The following is a 23,647-nucleotide window of genomic DNA, read 5'->3' on the forward strand; positions in this document are numbered from 1 at the left end:
TATACAATAACTAGCGGATCCGCCCCGGCTTCGCTCGGGTGGAGTTTAGAAAATTGAGGGGGAGGTGAATTAAATTTTTCTCTCTGTAAGAACCATCATCGTACTTCCCCAACACTAGGAGGAATGTGTGTTTGGATTATGGTGGCTTTGGGAGATAACATGTATTATAGGTGTAATCTTACGTCAAAGTATAAAGTCTAATTCTTTTTATATTTTCTTCAGAATAGTACCTATTAGACATCACGTCACGCAAAAATAAATAACTTAAGTACTGAAGATTGGAGCGAATTGGTTAAAAGAACTATAGATTTAATTTCATTTATTTGAGTATATTATAAAAACAAAGTCCACAAAAAATCCAGAAAAAATGTAACTAACTATTCTAAACAATAATAATAATTGATGTATATAAACATGCAATTTCCACAAAAAATCCAGAAAAAATATTAGTAAATATTCTAAACAATAATATAATTGATCTAAATAAAAATGCAATTTGCACAAAAAAAACCCAAAAAAGCTATTCTAAACAATAATTCATCTAAATTAGAATAAACTTAATTTATTGAAACCCGGAAAAAAATATTAGTAACTATTCTAAAAAATAATATAATTGATCTAAATAAAAATGCAATTTGCACAAAAAACCCAAAACCAGCTATTCAATAATTCATCTAAATTAGATTAAACTTAATTTATTAAATTGTAGATGATACTCCATGACTTCGTCCGTGTGGATTTAGGTAGGTATTAAAAAAAACTAGACTATATACACCTCTAGGATGCAAGCTCTTTCTTTCCTACTAAATTCCATCTATGATTAAACGGAAGTTTTTTAAAAAATCCCGTGGGAAGTCTTTGATTATCCGAAATAAAAAATGGCCTATGTCCTTCTTCGAGAAACAAGCTTTTTCATTACCAAACGTCGAAATGGGTTAAACGGATGGGTCGTGAAAGATAATAGACAGACATACACTTTCTTATTATTAGTTTTCAAGGCACCTCCGTATAGAAAATTTTGACGAAATTTAGTCGGACGTGAACTACCTAAATTTTTTAACACAAATAATCCCATTTCATTTATAAAAAACCTAAATCTAAGCGGACGAAGTCTTTGACAATATTCAGTATCCTATAAAGAGCCTTATACACACTAACCCAAGGCTCTTGATGATTGATTGATTGATTCGTAAGCACTCGTAAAAGTTTATACGAATAAAAAAAAGATTTTCATTTCATTTCATTTCATTCATTGCCCTTGGCGAAAGTTACAGTGCCAAGTTACTGGCTTGCCGAGTGCCGACGATAGTAAGCTGTCCTAGTAAACAGGATATTGACGCGCTTCATTAACATATTGGTCGGCACTTGTCCGCTTTGGGCGAATGTGTGCTGAAGCCTTTACAAATTTAAAAAAAAAACTTAACTAGTACAAAAAAATTAACTATTCATTTTTTTACTATTTTTTCATGACAATCACAAGTTATCCCTTGACTGCGAACTCACCTTTTTGTAAGTGATGCTGTAGTTTAAGAGGGTAGTTGGCTAACTTGGAAGTGGTATGGTAGTTTAAATGAAACCTATACCTAACCTAATCTGTTTCTACGCGGCATAGTACCAGAATGTTTAATCGCTTGGTGTCACATCTTGGCCCATAGGGCGGTAACGAGCCACAGCCAAAGCCTCGCACCAGTCGACACTAGATGTAATTAATTAAGAAATCATAATTTCCCAAATTGCCGCTGCCCGGAAATAGAACCCAGGACCTCCTATTCATGAGACTACATCATCACTACGCCAGGAGAGTATACCTAAGCGTGTACTTATTTAATTACTTAACATAAAAATGATGAAAACAATAATTACAAAAAAAATATCTCCAAATCTCTTCATACTTAATTCATATTACGTAGACAAAATATTAAACTTGATTATGTACCTACTTGTTAATAAAAATAATCAAAATAATCATGCAAAAATGAATACCTAATAAGATATCAAAATGAATGCTAATGTAAGGCCGCGATTACACCAGTAAGTTTTACTCACATAAGTAGCTTACGTAGCTCCTTATGCGTTCATCCTGGTAATGGAAGCTCTGACGTCATACATACAGGAGGAGACACCCTGGTGCATGCTGTTTGCTTATGACATTGTGCTTGTTGGAGATGATGCGTTCGAGTCCAGAGCAGACTGTGTAGCTAGGAAGAGAAATTGAAGAGTGTTGGCCTAAGGATCAGCCGAACTAAGGCAGAACATCTGTTCTGTGACGTTGGTGGCCCCTCCGGTTTCTCTGAAATCGCTCTAGATGGCATAACCATACCTGTTTGCTCCAATTTCCGGTACCTCGCTTCGCTCTTCCAAAACGACGGTTATATTGACCGAGACGTGAACAATAGAATGAATGCGAGATGAATGAAATGGCGACAGGTCTCAGGTGTAATATGCGACCCGCAAATACCCTTTAAACTTAAAGGAAAAATTTATAAAACATGGTTCAGAATGTTGGGCGGTAAAAGGGACGGATGAAAGACGAGCACATGCGATCGAAATGCGAATGTTGAGATGGATGTTTGATGTGACAAGGATGGATAAGATAAGGAATGAAAATACATATAAGAGGAAGTTTGAAAGTAGCGTCAGTGGTAGAAAAGATGAGGGGTAATAGGCTAAATGGTATGGGCATATAATACGGAGGGAAGAAAGCCATGTCATCAGAAGAATGTTAAATATGCATGTGGAAGGAAAAAGAGGACAGGATGACCAAAGAAAAGGTAAATGGATTGCGTGTAAAAGGGGTGGATAATACGTTGATTTATGACAGAAGTGGAAGAAGACATGTTGTGCCGACCCCACGTAGCGTGCGATAAGGTAAGGAAGAAGAAGAAGACTTACTACTTATTAGCTTACGTAATTAACTATCGACAAAACCTAATGTAAACACTCTTGTACAACTTACGTAAGTTGAAAATTTTTCTTACGTAAGTGGGTAAAACTTGCAAGTGTAATCGTGGCCTAAGTATAAAACTATATAATATCAATAACTTCTCCTGAAACATTAATTTTACTCAATTCTTCTCTAAATTTTTTCTTTCTCTGATAACTTGCTCTGCCTTTTAGTCTATTCTTTTCCCGTAATCTATTCCTCTTCTTTGCAGGCAACTCACTGATAGGAACTATTTTCCTTTCCAATTTATCTCTAAGATATCTTTCTCGTACTTTATCTCTTGCTTGTTGGGCCAGAACCGGGTCGTTTCTTATCTTCTCTCTTAGATTTCTCATTGCAGTTCGTTGTTTTAGAAGAACTTCTTCCCTTGTCATTTTCTTGGGTTTAGCCCGACCTTTCTTCTTGGTATTCTTACGTCCTGAGAAAAGTATATCAATCAATAACTAGTACGCATCTGTGTGCTTAATAGAAGATTTTGAATGTTGATAGAATTCCAAAGTCGAAACAAAATAACGTCAAAGTAAAATGGACTCACAGGCTTACAGGATTTAAAGTCAAAAATTCAATACCGCCGATTTTTTCTTCGTTACGTTTCCACTGGTTGTAGATGTATGGAAAAGTTGAACTTTAAAACAAGGCTATTAAGGTCCATCTTACTTTAATATTCAATTGTTCAACGCCCGAAATCTGCATTGCTGAGATGTTAAATCTTATACTAAGCCTACTGGCTATTTTATTATTAGACTTTTTATATTTTGAACTATTATAAACTAACTATAACTATATTATTACTAACAATAAAACTGCATTGTTCGGTAAAGACTCGTGACAAAGAAAGAATTTTTCTGGAGTTAATAAAACACTTATTTTTATGTAAGAATCAATATTTTTTACACACAGGCTTGACATTTAGAGCGCACCTACTTTAAATTTGCACAGACTGAAAGCTAAATTAAAATGAGACAGATTAACTTATCGTCATCATCATCATGATCAACCCATCGCCGGGTCAGACTGAGAAGGGTTTGACCATAGTCTACCACGCTGGCCATGTGCGGATTGGTAGACTTCACACACCTTTGAGAACATTATGGCTAATCGAGTCGCGTCTAAAGAAGTTTAAATTCGAAAATAGCAAAGTCAGTGATGATTATGCAACTGCTTGGCGCACACTATACGATTGTTGACAGTGTGTAGGCCTAAAAAACAGCTGTTCTGTTTGGCTGCCATACGGCGTTACTTTCATATAAAAAAGATTTGAGTTTCTCTCGATGTAGTTAGTATGTATAGATGGCTCATTGAGTCGCGTCTAAAGAAGATTAAATTCGAAAATAGGAAAGTCAGTAATGATTATACAACTGTTTGGCGCACACTATACGACTGTTGACAGTTGTAGGCCTAAACACCGCTGTTCTGTTTGGCGGCCATACGGCGTTACTTCCATTTAAAAAAGATTTGAGTTTCTCTCGATGTACATAGTAGGTATAGATGTCCCATCGAGTCGCGTCTAAAGAAGATTTAATTCGAAAATAGCAAAGTCAGTAATGATTATGCAACTGTTTGGCGCAAACTATACGATTGTTGATAGTGTGTATGACAGCTTTACAGCCTTTCATGTAGTGGGTCAAGCATCGCCATCTGAGCTTCGCCAGTCCACCTATGTCTTTCTGGATGTGCAACGTGTATATGTAACCGTGGACTCTAAGTAGTTTCCTGCCTTTTTTGCCGACGATAAATATTGGATCTGGGAATAAAAGTTTGTAAATTAGTCATTATAGGTTTTTTTTTAATACAGATAGGTACAAGTTTGCCCTTGACTGCAAAAAGTCTAAGATGGAAGCGGGCTAACCTGGAAGCAGTATGGCAGTTTTTAATTAAACCCACACTCCTTTAGTTTCTACGCGGCATCGTACCGGAACGCTAAATCGCTTGGCGGCACGGATTTGCGGGTAGGGTGGTAACTAGCCACGGCCAAATCCTCCCACCAGAACCGCTGGACTGAGACAGCTCGTAGATCCTTTCGTAAAGTCCAAATACAACTAGGGTTCAGTAGCCGGCAAAAAATATTGTACATCGACCTTTAGAAAGAGATAGCTATTTCATAGAGCGTTGTCTCTGCCGTTGAGACCGAAGTAAAGTGTTTTTACTTGATAATATTAATGCATCAATCTTGTATATACAACCAACCAAAGAGTAGGTATGTAACCAGTACATTACTTTCATAATTGCAAAATATAAAAATATTAATATAATTTTTTTGGATGAATCCTGAAATGAAAAATCTTGGTGATTATGTTTAAGTAATGGAACCCCTGTGGTATTCATATTTTTTCTTACATAGACCCATTCAAGATAAAAATTTGTATGAACTTTGCCTTTGCTCTTTAGCACAAATAATCTGCTTATAAAGTCCCCCGGCTGATTGCTGATAAATGACACGGAACAAAAAAATATTGATATAATACCATAAGCTACAACTTTAATAGTTGGAATCAACTACGCTTTATCTCAACATACGACTTAGTTTTAGGGAGTTTATACCAATAATAGCTTTGACAATAAACAATGAATTAGTAAATCTTAAAGCTTAAAATAACATCGCACTTAGTTGAAATTTTGCTCATAACCAAAAAACAAGAAACTTTTCGAAACAAGTTTTTGAAATGTACAGTAAATAAATATCATAGGTACATATACTTAATCATTTCTTTACAAGAACGTTGGTACAAAAAAGATGGAAGTAAACAAGTCAGTCAGAGGCCATTAAAAATGTTAAATTAATAGTGTGCAAATATTTTAAGAGAGATATCAATTTATTAATAATTTGTCTGTTAGTTTTAAATTTCGTGCAGTTTTCTTTGCGTGTATGTGTAGTTCGTGGCTATACTTTTTCTTCTTCGGCAGGTTCCGTATTGTTTCGGTATATATGACATATATTAGATTGGTCTTTTTTTCGGTATGTGAAAACCAATATTAAAATTCTTATTAACAATATCTCGATATTGTCTCTCAGTTTGTACTTTTGATGAATAAACCTTATCAGCTGCATCAAACCATTCATTATACAGTTTGTACATTCGGCTAATACTGAGACTGCCATCTAGGTACAACTTAGTGGAATCTTTTCTGATAAAGTATGATTCTACAGGGGCAAACGACGTAACATGATCACATACACTTTTTATCATTTCATCATTTATCACAGATCTATGATTTGAATGTTTGCCTCGATTATCTTGCTCAATACCTGTACTGCGATTGTATTTATGGAAGGCTGTCCTAATTATTCGCTCGCTTACAGCAAGCGTGTTTAAGAACATCGTTTTACAAATTTTAATATTATCAGCTTCAATATTAGCATTTGACGATATAAGAGGCAAAAAATATTTGAACGTATATTGCCTTTTGTTCGGAACATTGCGGTTTAAGCGTCGCTTCTTTACAGTCTTTTTAACAAATTCTATAACAAATTGCCACTGCTTTTCTTTGCTTCCAAGTTTCCAAAACTTAACAAAACATTCTAGCCTTTGCTCTTCTGTCATTTTAGTCCCACATTTGTTCTTACAGTTACAGGGTTTACCCATCACCTTGCTGTCTACTAGTTTTCCTCTTTTTGATACGTAGCTTTTTCCAAGATTTGTAAGGCATTTCCGTTTCATGTCTAACCACTCATTTTTGTGTTGTAAACGTTTCTTTGTTTTTTTTCTTTTCGAGAATACCTCAGAGCTGGGACTATAGGTATCACTAGGCTCTTCTGACGTGGTTTTCTGTAGAGTAAAAGGGGGCGAGACTGCTTGGTAGCAGGTAGTATCATCATGCTCATCCTCGTTGGCAATTTCATCATTTCCAAAAATATTGGTCCATACTTCCGCCATTTCGTAATTGTGTTGCTCCAGAGTTTCTGTAAAATAAGCAATTAAAATCAGTGCAGTGATGCTTCATAATCATTAAACTAAAAACCTAATTCTGACCTAACTAAAAAGGCACATTATAGCAAAACACTGTATTTTTTTGGTTAGACAAAATCGTATATTAAATATATAGTCCAACGTAGAACATAGTCATTTATATACATAAACTACGGAGACTCATATTATATGCAAAAACTCCTTCTCTCTTTAGAAAAAAATCCATAGAACAACGTTTTATGTGCCGATGCAATATACAAATTTACATAGGGCTAGGCTAACGTCGACTCAATACGTGAGTAAAGCCGGTTTCGCCTACATATATATTGTATAATACATATGTTACTCCTCGAGTTCTATAGTTAATTTGTGGCATGCGTCAAACAAAGGTGACCGCATCTAAGCGAACAGTCTTTACATGGGATTCGGACATTCATGATTGTGTTCTGAGCAAGCAGAAATGGTGACGTCATCAATCGTGTACGCATAAGCTTTACAACCTTTGTAGCTGTGAAGACTACAGCGCCATCTAGTTTTCAAACTTGACCCGATGCTTTGAGCGCGATGTATCGAGTAGAAGAATCCTCCCAATTTCAGTAAGCGTTTGCCGCGTTTTCCCACTATGTAATGTGCAGTCTCACCTGAAAAAAGGTATCTACTATATTAATAGCTGTGTTCGTTTGCTTCTCTTGAAGCAAATGTCACAGACTACTTTGTCAAAGACTCTGACAAAGTGACAAAGCTGACTGAGTTGCTTCAAAAAGCGACCAAACAAGAAAAGAAGAAGACATTTGCATCAAGTTTAAGCTGCACATGCACAAAGAGAAGCAAAGGAACACAACTTTTATATCAGATCGCCTAACTCAGAATACCTACGTCAAAATCGGTCCATTAGCCTCTGATAAAGCTAGACCGATTTCGAGTCAGCGAAGCTACAGCCAAAGGCAATATTTAGTAGTCAGTAAACAATTAATATGAAAATAAAAGAAAACATTAATTTTCATAAATTTTAACACTGTATTAACATAATTTTAGCAAATATTATGTTTATTCGAAAACCCTAAAAGTATGTGTTTGTAAAACACACACCGGTTAAAATATTTAATGTGTGTTAACAAGTTATACGATAACTATTTAATATTTGAAAGAAATAAAGAAGAAAGAAAGAAAAAACCTAATATTTGTAAGTAATAAATGCATATATAGACTGTGAACTGGCAACATGTCCTGTCTCTAATTTTAGATTGCTATTTGGTACTCCGTATTGACATAGTACAAATAAATGAGAACGCTCTCGTCATATTTATTACGTCATTACCCTAAGATTAAGGACTAAATCGAGTGCGATCTCAAAATTTATGCACTATAATTTTTAGTTTTAAACAAAAATCTGAATATCACAATACATTATACACTAGCAAAGCTTTAGAATCCCCGCAGACCACAAACTTTTTATCAGCCGATAGTTTGGTCGGTTTCTTAATCAGTATGAAGATGTAATCGTTATAATTTGCGCACTTACCTACATACAGCTTCATACTGATTAAGAAACCGACCAAACTATCGGGTGATAAAAAGTTTGTGGTCTGCGGGGACTCTAATTGTACATTGTATATTGTATACACCTGCCAGTGTAGGTGCCTACACTGGCAGGCATATACAATCATTATTTAGTTAAAGGATATAAGTTGTTTTTTCATCCTATAAATTAAGATACCAGATGCCAGTTCTCAGTCGATATTCCAAGTATAAAAGTTTACAAAATTGATAGTAGGCCCGGCCCACTGGTACACAAATTGTGTTCCATAGTCCGTAATCAGTGGTTGTGGCAATCCTTCACCGAAGCAAGAACATCATCTATAGTATAAATTATGGCTCGACATCCTTTTGTACAGTGTGTCAAACACCGCCATCTTGATTTAGTCAGTCCTCCAATCTGTTTTTCTATATGTAAAGTGTATTTGTAACCTCCAAGACTTATTAATTTCTTTCCTCTCCGCCCGTGAATGAAAACAGCTGGTAAGAAATAAAAATAATTTTACAGAAATATATTTTCAAAAAACAATTTAGGTAACTAATAAATAAAATTTATTTAATAGGAAGATACAAAAAACAAAAATACCAAACTTATTCTAGAACATAAAAATTACAAATCGAAAATATCATCTAAACCACCACACATTTTATAAATAAAATATTTATAAAAATATACACCGTCCATGGGCACGATGCTTATGTATGATCATTGAAGCTACTGTCAAAAACATAAAATGTCTAAGAAGATTTTAATTAAATGAGAACAAAGCCACTAAGCCAATGTTTATTGCATATATATTAGCAAATAATTTCTTGAGGTATAAGAAAGGTACAGAAAAAATCTTTGGTTGAAGCACAAACCAATAATTCTTAATTCGACCAATTGTTTAACCTTACAAAATAAATAACACATTGACGCCGTTTGTGTTATTATGACCCGATCATATATTTTATCTACGTGTATGATTGTGCCGATATTTTAAACCAACAACAGAACGATCCAACGTTACTAATACAGCAGGACACCCTCTACTGGAGTTGGACGAACACCGCCACAATTGCCTCCTTGCTTCACGGTTCTTGTATTTTCTTGAATATGTGTAGCCTTCGCACATAAGTAGTAGGTTACCACGATTTGACTTTATGTACTTCATGTTACAATTTAAAATTTCTGAAAATTCACAATTTTTATACCATATATCAAAATCGAAAGAGAAGTTTGGCAACTTACACACACGCACACACACACACATTCACAAAAGCACGTACTCATTCTAAGATCAGACAGCATAACAAAAAAGTAAAGTATTTGCATTATATTTATAAGTCCTGCAAAATTCGCAAATTGCTAATGTGCGTCGCCACCATTTTAGTGACGTCAGCACTATACTGAAGTTTCGAGCTGATGGTATATTTTTATTTCGGCTGACGTCAAAATGACGTCATTTCGATGTTAATGATGAGCGCAATAGCAATTTGCGGGACTTACACAGGCTTACCTAGCTTAGGAGCCAGGACTGCATGAAAGTAATAACCAAGTTATGTTTAATATAAAACATATTCATTTAATTTCATTTCAATTATAAGGAAACCAATAAACCATATCTTGTCAGACTAATCGAAAAGATTAAAAAAAACATTTATTTTGAGCTAACTATAAAAACCTTATAAATAGTTAACAATCATATTAGTATTGATAATCTTTTTCATTGACGCTGGATCGTGATTATGAACGGTATTTAGTGATACAATTTCATCATCAATCGTATGTATGTAGGCTTTGCATCCGCGGGCGACATGAGTAGAACAAGCCCATCTCTTTTTGGATACGTTTCCAAAAGACTTGCACTTTTCACATAGTATTTATACCCTGAAAGCAATATCAACTTGTGTCCTCTCTGAGAGTATATGAATTCTGGTATAGCATCTGAAAATATTTTTGAGAAGAATTAATTATTATGAAGAGGAAGAACCCTTGCAAGCTCCCCAGCGCTTTCTTCACAAAAGTTGTTAGGTTCTCATTTCATCGTATCCTATGAATAACGCCACAACGACCGTCGGAGTGGCATTTTTTTTGCTAATTCGAAATCTACTCTCAATTACACATCATTCATATTCATAAAAGTTTGAAGCTTGAAGAAGTGTCGGCGGTGTTCCCACTAGATTATAACATGGGGTTATTCAAGGGGCGGACCAACAAATTCCTAAAAGGCCGGCAACGCATCGGCGGCTCCTCTGGTGCTGCAAATGTTCATGGGCGGCGGTAATCACTTAACATCAGGTGACCCGCCTGCTCGTTTGCTCGCTATATCTATTAAAAAAAATGATTTTAGATGTAAATCTGTAACTTTAAACGTACACATTTTTACAGAAATCTGAAAAACTACAGACATAGATATTTGTTTCAAAAACGTATCGACAAAACATTGCCTTTGGTTGGTTTATATTCAAATGAGAACCAAACTACTTTTGTATGGAAAACGGTACCATTACTTCAGGATTTGAAAAATCCGGCGGGAACTCCTAGATTTTCCTTGATATAAAGTATCCTATATCTACGTTCTAGAGCATACGTATCCGTCTGAGCAAAATTTTGTCAAGATTGGGTCGGTTGAGCCGTGTAAAGGTATCAGATAGACAGACAGACAGACAGACACACTTTTGCATTTATTATTATGGATTACTATTAAATATGACTATTTTTCTTTTATTTATTTACAATATCGACTTAAGTATTACAAATTACATTTAAAAAAAATATTTACAAAAATTAAATTACAAAAACATTACTAAAAATTTAAAAATGGACTTTTGGCATTAAAGCCTCCATTTTAATTTACTGGCCTTGACCTTATCTAACCAAACATCAAAGAGATTATCGATCGTTTTAAAAACAAAATCATTATTTAAATCCTTGAACAGGCGCATGATTGTGGATATTCTTTAACCTTATGATCACATTGTCAAAAGTGATCACAGTGCCGCAACAACCTCTGTTGGTGTGCGTTGAGCATTGCCACCTCTTCTGTAGTGAAGTACCGATTCTTTTGACACTTTTCATAGAGTACTTATAACCTGACAAAAATATCAAAGGGTTTCCTTTCTTAGACTGTATGAATATTGGCAATTCTGTAAAGCAATACAGATATATTAGTTATATTCTACTTAATTAGCAATTTCTAATGTGGTAAAATGAATCTTAATTTAAATGAATTATGAGTATGAATCTATCTAAAGTTTCATAGATTACTTTTACCCTGACAACAGTATTAAAGGGTTTCCTTTCTTTGAGTGTATGCATATTGCCAATTTGGTAACGCAATATAGATTAATTAGCTATATTCTGCTTAGTTAGCAATTTCTGATGTGGTAAAATGAATCTGAATATATCCAAAATTTCATAGAGTACTTGTACCCTGAAAACAGTATCAAGGGGTTTTCTTTTTTTGACTATATGAATATTTGTTATTATGTTAAGTAATACAGATCAATTTGTTATATTCTGCTTAATAAGCAATTTCTGATGTGGGATAATAAATCTGAATCTAAATGAATCATGAGTGAGTTGTACCCTCACAACAATATGAAGCCGTTCTTTCCCTTTCTTTGACTATATAAATTAGCAATTATGTAAATAAATGTAATTAATTAAGCTAGTTTATTATATTAGCAACTTTTGAGGTGGTAAAATTAATCTGAATCTGAATGACCTATTAGTATAAATCTATCCAATTTTTCTATGATAGTGGTAAGAATAGAAACATCAAGATCAGGGTAGATACTTTTTTGACCAGGGAATAGAGTTTGACGTTATAAAACAATGAATGAAATTAAGTAACTTTTTAATAAATAAAATTGTTTTTCCTTTTCATTTGGAAGAATAGATCTCTTCAATTCTCTTTCTTCTTGATTTTCTTTCAATTATTATTGTTGATTAAGTAATTCTGCAAATAGTAACTTGTCTTTATTGTGTCTCTGGTACTTGGAGAATTCATTATTAATCTTCTAATTTGCTGTTGAAATAAATATAAGTTTTTCTTTAATTAACGTGTTAATTAAGTTTTTAGATTATTTATTGTTACTTTATTACTGAAATATGTTTGTCTTTTAGCTCAGTCGCATTCAATTTTAATAGTTCTTATATCAAAATTCTTTTGGGACATTTGAGTATCATCATCCGAATTAGGTGGCGTAACCGGGACTTTAGTAACCTGTTGAAGGGCAAGTCGTTGCTTACGCTTTCTTGCTTTCTTTTTCCATATTTTTCGTGCCTCTCGTTGCTCTTTGGGAGTCATTTGGTCAACAGTTTTTATAATTCCTTTCTCCTTCTTCTTAAAATATTTTTTCTTTTCTTTTTGCTTTTGCAATTCATACTTTTGTGAATCATTTTTAATCTTTTGGTAGCGCAATTTCTCTGCTCGACGCTTTTTCTCCAATCGTTCTTCACGTGTTAGCTTTCTGCGTGGTGCCATGATCTTTAATAATGTTAAACCTATTAAATAAAAAAACATTAAAAGCGGATCATAAATAAACAAAATATCCGCAAACACACATACAAAACATATGACGAATGAACTGAGAACCTCCTTTATATTTTTACCAGACTCATTTTCTTTTACCGCAATCATTTATATATAACGTTTTTTAAAAGAATGTTGATAGAAGTTAGCTATAACTGAATTACTTTGCACCCACCACGTTATCTCCCCTAGCCAGTAAAAATCTACACTGGTAGTAACGTTGCCAGGGGGAAGTGAATAGGGTCGTCTAATATTTCTATTTATAATTTTTATCATAGACAATTATTGAAGTGTGGGTTTTAGAACTCCGCGGTATTTTCTTCTTTTATAACCCATTGAACGATTCCTGCAATAAAACCCCGTGAACGTCTTAGTTCCTTATTGCCCTATTTTTTAAGACATAATCAATAGCCTAAAAAAGGCGTGTACTGCCCGCATCTTTAACTAAAAACGTCAAGGGTAGTGGTACAGGGCAGGGTACATACTTTTTCTGACTTAAATATGGAATTTCAGGAAAATATACTTTAATTGGGAATTTAATCATAATGCTATTCATAAATGCATAAAAGACGCTGTGATTTATTGAATAAAATGACAAGATGAATAAAAAGGTTGTTTATTCGCAAATGAGAGAAAAGTAGGTACCTACTAAACATGGTCGGAATTATCTCGATCTACCAGAGATCGGTCGATCTCTGGTAAATCTCAAACTACCATCCGCAATGATAGATGGCGTCTTATGCCGTAATTATATTATTATACGTAACAGTTTAAACCCCGCCAGACTGTTGTCAACAAACCCTCCACATCGGTCTCCACCGGCGGTTTACAACAGTGTAACACCTTGTTTGCAACAAAAATTCGTTGTAAACACTGTAGTAAACTGTCGATGGAGACCGATGTGGAGGACTTGTTACAACAGTCTGGTCGGGGGTTTAGTCTAAAAGGACGAGGCGCTAGCAAAATTTTTAAATTTGGATGTGCTCGCCTTCGCCTCGTCCTTCCAAAATTACTGGGGTATAAATTGCTTTACATCCGGCGTGCACAGTAATGCACTACTGCCTGCAGGGAACTGAGGTGGATGGCAGTGGGTATTGTTTATTCTAACAATAGTATCGTCTAACGTGACAACAGACGCGTAGCATCGATGGCGACGGTTACTATGGGTGGCGCACACCCATCTCCTTTGCAGGGTGTATTGACATAGTTTCGAGGTCCTCAAGGAATATTTGTATCCCTCACAGACGAGTAGAGCATTCCCTCTTATTGAAGTTATAAATTGTGCTGTAGTACCTGCAATTAATTTTTAAAGGTTACCCATCTTTCAGTTTTAATTTGTACTAACACAATTTTGAAGTATTATATTGTACTAAAACTGTATGAGACAATCCAATAAACAATTTTTCTATTAATACACATGAGTATTACATAACATTTATTAAAATTAAATTCTGATTAAGTTTTACGAGACATTTCACCGCGATTAATAGCCTCATCTGGTGACAGAAGGGCTGGCTCATTTTTGCGTAATGGATCAGCCTGGCTGTCCAGCGCAAAATTGCAGCCAGTATTCTTGGCACCATTCCAGGCGGGCATGATTTGTATAGTAATTAGATAAGGATAGCTTAAGGTTTTATTGTAATATGTAGGTACTAGCTGCCCCGGCGAACTTCGTGCCGCCTAACAGTCGATTATTTTTCAGGATTATTTTAAATTTTTCTCTCCGTAAGAACCATCCTCGTATTTCAAGGAATATTATAAAAAAGAATTAACGAAATCGGTTCAGCTGTTCTCGAGATTTGCGATCAGCAACACATTTAGCGAATCATTTTTATATACAGAGATTTCTGATGAATTCAGATATTGCATTAGGTAGTTATTACGTCACTACAGGTCCATGATTATGTGCAGAATTGACACTAATTATATCATTCCCATAGGTATATAAAGTAGCTCTACAACCACGCCCGTTGTGAGTTGAACACCTCCAAAGCAACTTTTTATTATCCATTACATAATATATATCATTTGGCTTCCTATAGTCTTTCAGGTGGTATCGGTAACCTAGGTATAGTATAAGTCGGTTTCCACGTCTTGACTCCATGAAAATCGGCTTAGTGTAAAAATCTGTAATAGGTAAAGGCTTTTTAAATGTGTACAAGCACTCATAATTACATAGGTTATAAGTCCCGCAAATTGCTATTACGTTGGAAGCATGTCTCATTAACATCGAAATGACGTCATTTTGACGTCAGCTGAAATAAAAATATACCATCAGCTCGAAACTTCAGTCTAGTGCTGACGCCATACAAAATAACAGGTATTTTTTTGTGTCGATTCGAAGCGTCCCACCGAACGTACAAAGAATGGGGATGATGCCTATGTCAAAAATAAATTATTTTTAGCATCGATATAAATGACAAGATATGGTCAAGAGAACAAAAATTTTCACGGTTTTGGAACCAAATAAATCAGCGCCACCTCTTAGATACTAATGAACGACCCGTTTGAAATCCAGACGTCACCGAGGTTGCATTGGTGCTAAATAAACATTTTAGGACCAATGAATCGGTGCCATTTTGCTTGTTCAATGGCCCTGTCCTTACGAAGTTATATTCAATGACTTTATAATAATATCTTCATCGTACGGAACGCTGTGTGCGTCCCATGAAAATGTTCGCGCGTCCCGTGCGTTCAAACCAAACTGTGTTCTACTGAATATCCTATTGAAGATCGCGCGATCATGCGATGCGTTCATATTGTATTTCATTCGCACGATGAAATCGCATCGCATCATCGCGTGAGCGATGACAATAGGACGGCGCCTAAGCCTCATACTTTTTCGGTTTCTTCCCCGCTCGACTATTTGTATCTCTTAGAGACTTTCTATCTCTTCGGGAACGTCTATCCTTGAGATCGTGGACTGTATTCTTAGCGATGATCTTTTCGTCCTGTGTCACTACTGTCGCCTCGCAAGCCTCTTTGCTGTGAGTGAAGCAGTGCCACCAGTCTCAATTCCACCGTCTATCGACTCGGTTTTGATATAGTACTATGACCCATAATATAAATGCGAAAGTGTGTTTGTTTGTTTATTGGTTTATTCTTTAATCATGTTGCAACAGAGCAACGGATAAACGTGATTTTGTTTCACGGGTATAGTTAAAGAACTGGAAAGTGACATGGGCTACTTTTTATTCCGGAAAATCAAAGAGTTTCTACGGGATTTTTAAAAACCGAAACTTACGCGGACGAAGTCGCGGGTATCAGCTAGTACTTTATAATAATATCTTCATCGTACGGAACGCAATCCACGCGAGTTCGACTCGTACTTTTTCGGTTTCTTCCCCGCTCGACTATTTGTATCTCTTCGAGACTTTCTATCTCTTCGGGAACGTCTATCTTTGTGATCGTGGACTGTGTTCTTAGCGATGATCTTCTCGTCCTGTGTCACTACTGTCGCCTCGCAAGCCTCCTTGCTGTGAGTGAAGCAATGCCACCAGGTAGTCTCGATGTCACCGTCTATCGAGTCGGTTTTGATACAGTATTTGTAACCACCGAGATGCATCAGTTTGTACCCTCGCTTTGAAGTTTCGTAGCGTGGTTGAAGTTCCTTTTTCGTGGTTGGAGATTTTTGAGTTTCAGTTGGTTTAAGTGTTGTATCTGTAAACAGAAACTAAAGTCAAAATCAAAAATAATTTAGTCCATTACTTTCATTGAACGCTATTTAACGTAAGGTACAACCCGTTGGAAATATCTGAGAACCTGGTTTAGTGACGTCATGCAACGCGCTTGCGTTGGCACCGGTACTGGATAGGCGAAAACGAGCGAGCTGCATGGAAGCGTGAGGGGAAGCGCATTCCAGCGAAATGCGCAGATATTTCCGACGTGTTGTACATTTTTGACTCAAGAGCTCGATTGCGGTAAAATGACAGTTACTATGTCACGACCGCAATCACTGCTGATTGGTTGACGCTCGCTCACTATTGGCTACAATGTTTTGTTGCAACAAGAATACCATAAATTCAGCCAATCACAACGATTGCGATTGTAATAATGATTGATGCAGATTTTCCGGAATCGACCTACAGCTGAACGACTAGGTCGCATAGTTCACATTGACGTTGAGTCGCTCGGCAAATAGAATGAGTATAGAGGCACGGTGTACCGAGTGGGGACTAATGCACGGTGGTGTAAATAAATAACCTTTATTCAGCCAAAAATTAAAAAAAAATACAAACAGACAGAGCATCATAGTTCAGCTTGATGCGGCAGTCAGTGTAGTAGTAATATCACTGGCTGATCGGGAGCGCAATACATGTATAGAATAGTGATAATCAGCGGCGTGCAGGTCATAGAGGCATAAATGCACTGCTTACCCCAGTTGTAATAGCTCAATGCATATTTTTCAATATGACCTGCATGTAAACAGGTTCCTACCTAACTAATGCCTACCCTGGCTTCGAACACTGTGCACGCCACTGGTGATAATACAATGTTATATTTATATCTAATATACCCATCTATCTATCTATCTATCTACCTATATATCTATCTATCTGTCTATCTGTCTGTCTGTCTGGTCGTCCGCCTTCTAATCGGAGGTGGGGCGATCAATCCCGGGCACGCACCTCTATTTCGGAGTTATGTGCGTTTTAATTAATTAAATATCAATTGCTTTAACGGTGAAGGTAAACATCGTGACGAAACCTGCATGCCTGAGAGTTCTTCATAAAGTTCTCAAAGGTGTGTGAAGTCTACCAACCCGCACATGGCCTGCGTGGTAGACTATAGCCAAACCCTTCTCACTCTGAGAGGAGACCCGTGCTCTGTAGTGAGCCGGCGATGGGTTGATCATGTAATACAGTCCTTTAGTCCTTTAATAGAACAACACCGTGGTTATGAGTGCCGCTAAGTTTAATGATTTCATCATCAAGTGTAGTAAGGATCGCTCTACACGCGCGTCCGTTGTGCGTCGAACAATGCCACCGCTTTTTGACAGTCGAACCGAGTTGACTGACAGTTTTGACAGAGTATTTGTAACCCTCAAGTAAGATCAGCTGGTTGCCGCGTCGTGAGGTTATGAAGATAGGTTCACCTGTAAAATAGAAATAAAGTAATTTAATAACAGTCCAAACAATGATAGACTATAGAAAGTCCTAAACAAATGATAAAACAAATTAAATTAAAAAAAATTATATATTTCAAGAATAATCGAAAAGAGAAATGTATGAAAGTCAAGTTCGGCACTTGCGCCTTAAGACATTGTCTTTCTATTCAGAAGGTCGGGGGGTTTCGATCCTGGGCACGCACCTCTACCATTTCTGTTATGAAATTCAGATTTACCTGGTTTAGCAGATTATAAAAAATTGGCCAAGTGCGAGTCGAACTCACACACGAAGGGTTCCTTACAAGAGATAACATTTTTTTAATTTTCATGGCGGCAATTTTGAAATTATTTTTTGTTGTTACATATGCAGCAGATATCTAATAGAAAAATAATCTATCATATCCTTAGGAATTTTTTATTTTGTTTAAAGAGGAGCTTCCAGGGAATAGAATAGAATATATTTTTATTCAACTAAACTTTTACAAGTGCTTTTGAGTCGTCGAAATGTAGTTTGAAATGCCGTTCCTACCGAGAAAAGCCAGCAAGACCAGCAAGAAACTCGGCGGTTGCTCTTTTCAAGGTGGTGGTAAAGGCGCGAGCAGCACGTAGTCTCAACCACGACACGTTGCGAGCTGAGTCCCTGTGAAAAAGGACCCCGGATGGGTTCGAAACTAGTCGGGCTCACGTCGGTCGACTAACTATGTGAGTACAGCCGGGAGAATTTATATTAATTATGGTGGTAAATGGTTATGCACATGGTTTATCTTAATGATAACATCGTCAATAGTGGTGATGAGAGCTCGGCATCCTCTGTCTTTGTGAGTGGAGCAATGCCACCTCCTCTTGCTATGCTCTCCTACCATAATGCTGGCTTTCACGTTGTATCTGTACCCGGATAGAAGGATCAAAGGGTGACCGCGGTTCGACGTTATGAATTGAGGTTGATCTGAAAAAAATATGGCGTCTTTAACATATTCGAAAAAAAATCGTTATTTTTTTATTAATTTGGATAACAGGATCGTGGTCTGACATTATGAATTTGGGTTTAGCTGAAGAAATATAGGTAAGTTAGTCGTGTTTCGTATTTCTCGTCGGCTGCTTTCCATCGATCAGTTAATAGCCTGGGTTAGGTTATTATTATCCCAAGAAAACCCCTAGTAGCATTAGTTGATAACTATTATAAATCAATAATTTAAGTCCAAATAGAGATACTGGGGATAATTGAATTACACAAAGACTTTTTATAATATATTATTATCACGTTTATGCAATCAACACCTTCTTTAATTTCTGACAATTACATAAGAAAAAAATTAAATAAACCAATAACATTTTATCCCTTCAAGCAAAAAGAGTACAACTAAACTTAAAATATAGTCCGTACAAAATGAGAACTCACTCGCCATTTTAACTCTGTGTCACCTGCCATGTCAAAAGTACGATTTTAGTCCTTATTTCAAAGGTGAACCATAATTATGACGTAACAGTAATTGACACATAGAGTTAAAAAAATGGTGAGTGAGATCTCATTTTGTAAGTAGGTATACGCATTATATTTCTTACTTACTGATACGGCAATCAGTCAGTTAATACCTGTAACATAAAAAAACACATTTAGAACATTAAAATTACTATAAAATTACCTACGAAGGTGCCATTACCTTATATAAAAAAATGCAAAGACAATATTTGGACTCTATTTTTACAAAAATATGAACATAACGCGTAAAATTTTATTCCTCCCGCGCCATTTTGACTATTTGTGTCAAATTTCATGTCAAAGGTACGCTTTTAGTCCTTGTTTTAAAGGTGAACCGTACCTACTTTTGACATGACAGTTGACCAGAGTTAAAATGGCGCGTGAGGAGTCACTTTGTACGGACTATACTGGGCCACATTTTCAACAAATGTGGAAAAAAACAAATACATATGTCAATAACAAAAAACTGAGCCTACAAGAACCAAAATATAACACTAAACATATTTTAACAGTGAAAACAATGTCTTATGAATAAATATTAATATTTCTTTAAAATAGAAATAAATATTATAAATTATAATATATTTTTCCTTAACTGACGTAACAAGTAAACAAGTAGCTTCTTGCTGAAATTCATAAAAGTTGCATTATACGCGGCCCTATACGACCTTGTCACTGTGAACTGAGTTTGACTGGTGACCGAGGGTCTACTGTACTATCCAAAGTACAGTAGACCCTCGGTAATCCGACAAATATTTTGCAGGGCAGTGTCGGACTATCTAATATGTCGGACAATAGAGTACTGCCTAAGACCCCCTATAGTCCGGTTTTTTTTTTACAAAAGACTATCTTGTAATCCGACAAATTACGATTTTGGCGGTCTAAAATATCACATTTTGCTTTAATTATCAGTGTTTTGTGCTTTCGCTTCTGAGTTTGTGATGACATTACTAGGTACGAATACGTAATACATAATGAATAAACAGAAAACAATGAACTCACGCTAGACCGCACGGCTATATTCTTCAAACTTCAAATTCAAACTTAGCAATCAGAATCAAGACTCTACGCATCGAGCACAATAGTGATGGTGCGTACAAGTTATAACTTGTTCAATCATGCATTAGCGAAGATTTCCATGTCGGATTATAAGGGGTGCCGGATTAGACAGGGGCTGGATTACCGGGGGTCCACTGTATTTAAATGAGAGCCTAATATTAGTTTGGAGCAGTCTACACCCTCTTAATGGTTATGTTCATTTCTCATCACCACTATTTCATCATCAATAGTAATAAGCAACGCTTTGCATCTGCCCCAGCTGTGTGTAGCGCACAACCACCGCTTCTTGATCTGGTTCTCCCTTCTTGGAGGCTGTGGTCTGAAATCGTAGGCGCCAATCCGTATTCTTTGGCTGCCTGTTTTTGAATGATAAAATAATGCATCTGTAATTATAAAAAAAATATAAATACCAGACTAAACCTGTCTTTTAAGTCTTTAAAAATCCCGTGGGAACTCTTATAGTGGGATAAAAAGTAGCCTTTAATTACGCCCATGCAAAAAATCATGTCAATCAGATGCTCCGTTGCGATATGATTTAAGGACAAACTAACAAACAAACACACTTTCGTAGTTATGGTATGATTAGTGATTTATTACCAAAGGGCTCCTGTAGAGAATCGAACTCGGTGTCTCCGTGGTGCAAAATTAAAGTCTAAAAAATGAAAAGCTGACTGAATGACTGACTGATCTATCAACGCACAACTCAAACTACTGAACGGATCGGGCTGAAATTTGGCATGCAGATACCTATTAATATGACTTATATATCGCTAAGAAAGGATGTTTGAAAATTCAACCCCTAAGAAGGTAAAATAGAGGATTGAACTTTGTGTAATCCACGCGGACGAAGTCGCGGGAATAAGCCAGTGATTCATTATAATCATGCGTATTTGGCGTGTGGCGCAAGGAAGTCCCTACAAGAGACATAAATGTCCAGCAGTGGATATCCAACGGTTGATAAAGGTGATGAATGATGATCTGCATTTCTTCAACGCTTCCGAAGCGAACGACCATTCATATTATTCAAATTTTCAAAAGTGGGAAATTTGTTGCGGCTCTTTTGATAGTTTGAGAACAGCTTTAGAGTAATTTCGCACTGCAAAATTTCACCGTGCGATTTTCCTGCAGAATTTTGTGACTTAATAATATGTTTAAGTGTTTGCGACTTCATACAGTTTCCATATGCCACAAAATTCTGCAGGAAAATGGACCGAGAAATTACCCCAGTAAGCGCTTACCATTATGGGCTTAGAGCAAAGGTTTAGAAAACAGGCGATATTGACCACGAACTAAGCTTTAATTACCATTTTAAAACAGATAAATTAATATTACAAATATTTCTATACTAACAATAAACTAGATACACGAAGAATAAAACAGGAAATAAAACTTGACTCTACCACTGGTTCAGAACGCTTTTCCAGCCGAGAAGAACCAGCAAGAAACTCGGCGGCAGCTCTTCAAACGAGACAAATAAACTTAATATCTACCTAGAGGAGAATATGTTTTTATAATAATATTTATTATATAGCAAAACTTTCTAGCGAGCAGATATCTCCTTACGTACAAACAAACTAAAAACCTAGTCGAACGTAGTATACTTTTTGTCAGAAAATCTATTTTTCAAAATTCCTCTGTTTTTGACAAAGCTACTAGTTTTTAGTACCTACTTGCAAAAACTCAAAAACTGCAATTTGTGACGTTAAACTTAACAATTATTGTATTATTTTTATTTAATTACATAATTTAATAATTATTGTATCAAGAGTTGTCACAAAAGCACATAGTAACAATTTCAATGCCATAGACAGTTAGAGCTAGCGCGCACTACGGTGCGATGAGTTGCGGTGCGTTTTAAAATCCGCAAATTTTAATTTTAGTCTATCAAAATCCGATGAGGAAATAATTCCGCAGTGCGCACACTTCTATGTATAGTTCACAGATTTGCGCGGGAAAAACATACGGTTTACCGTGGTGCGCGCTAGCTCTACTGGCCCTCATCAAAAAAATAAAAATAAACTAAGACCATATTTAATACATACATTTTAAGAACGTACTCGCCATATTTTCTCTGTGTCAACTGTCAACGTGAAATTACGGTTTACCCTTAGATTTGGCATAAAACGTACTTTTGAGATAACAGTTGACACATTGAGCAAATATTATGGCGAGTGCGTTTTAAAAATTCCTAATATATAGTCCGTACAAATGACTCCTCATCCGCCATTTTAACTCTATAGGTCAACTGTCTTGGCAAAAGTGCTGTACACCTTTAAAATAAGGACTAGGACTAAAATCATACTTTTGACATTAAATTTGACACAAAAACTTAAAATGGGGCGTGAGGAGTGAAATTATTATACATAATAACATTATTAATAATTAAGGGGTTGGTTTAATAATAGGATGCGTTATTTGAAAACAATAAGTGCACATAACTTTGTTGCATTCAACGCAGAGAGTCGGGGTCCTTTTGACTCTCCTAACCGCTGATCGACTTGACATTGAATTGCGGAGCTCCTTGTAACATTCAGAGCAGTTCTTCCATTTTGGACCCACTTTCAAAGTGTGGAACCATGTTTTATTTTGTTTAGTAGCTCGCTCCCCGAGTACTTTGCCAACACCCTCTGCCTCTAAAACTGCTTGAATGCCAACTTCCTTCGTAGCTAATATCTTATTAGCAACAACTTCTAAAAGAACATGTTTACCAGCACCTTTCCCTAAAGATACTTGCTGTCTAGTTTTCTCGCCTAAAACAATGTACTTAACTTGCTTCTTAGCTTCCTCCTTAATTTTACGTTCGTCCTTTTTACCAGCTTCTTGGGTGAACCGCTCCGAAGGTTTTTGATTGTCAACTTTCACTGAAAGCACATACCAATGTTAATGAAAATGTTAACAATTTGTATTTCTAACTAGAATAACCTATACCTACTTAACATAAGTACATTGTATATTGAAAACATAAAATTTATAGTCCCCGACAGGTCGATACTCGATATGGCAATCGGGGTATGCGGCGGGGGGACGCCCCACAGACCTGCACGTCAGCCGCGCTCGCCCGCACCGGGTTATCGCCGAGGCTGTGCGGGTGTG

The 23,647-nt window shown here is 36.1% G+C and overlaps 1 protein-coding gene across 1 annotated transcript; it reads right to left on the reverse strand.

The window, feature by feature from the left end:
* Window positions 1-5,193: 5,193 nt before the first annotated feature.
* LOC138402885 (uncharacterized) lies at window positions 5,194-7,489 on the reverse strand. Its single transcript, XM_069501427.1, has 2 exons — window positions 7,353-7,489; window positions 5,194-6,845 (listed from the first exon to the last, which is right to left on the reverse strand). Exon 2 carries the CDS (start codon window positions 6,817-6,819, stop codon window positions 5,881-5,883), a length of 939 nt encoding a protein of 312 aa, XP_069357528.1. The 5' UTR covers window positions 6,820-6,845; window positions 7,353-7,489; the 3' UTR covers window positions 5,194-5,880.
* Window positions 7,490-23,647: the final 16,158 nt, after the last annotated feature.

The sequence above is a fragment of the Maniola hyperantus genome, chromosome 10, assembly GCF_902806685.2.
Source record: "Maniola hyperantus chromosome 10, iAphHyp1.2, whole genome shotgun sequence".
Classification (NCBI taxonomy): Eukaryota; Metazoa; Arthropoda; class Insecta; order Lepidoptera; family Nymphalidae; genus Maniola; species Maniola hyperantus.

What these genes read in the sequence shown, in the direction of transcription:
- LOC138402885 (XM_069501427.1), bottom strand. Translation starts at nt 6,819, where the DNA reads ATGGCGGAAGTATGGACCAATATTTTTGGAAATGATGAAATTGCCAAC.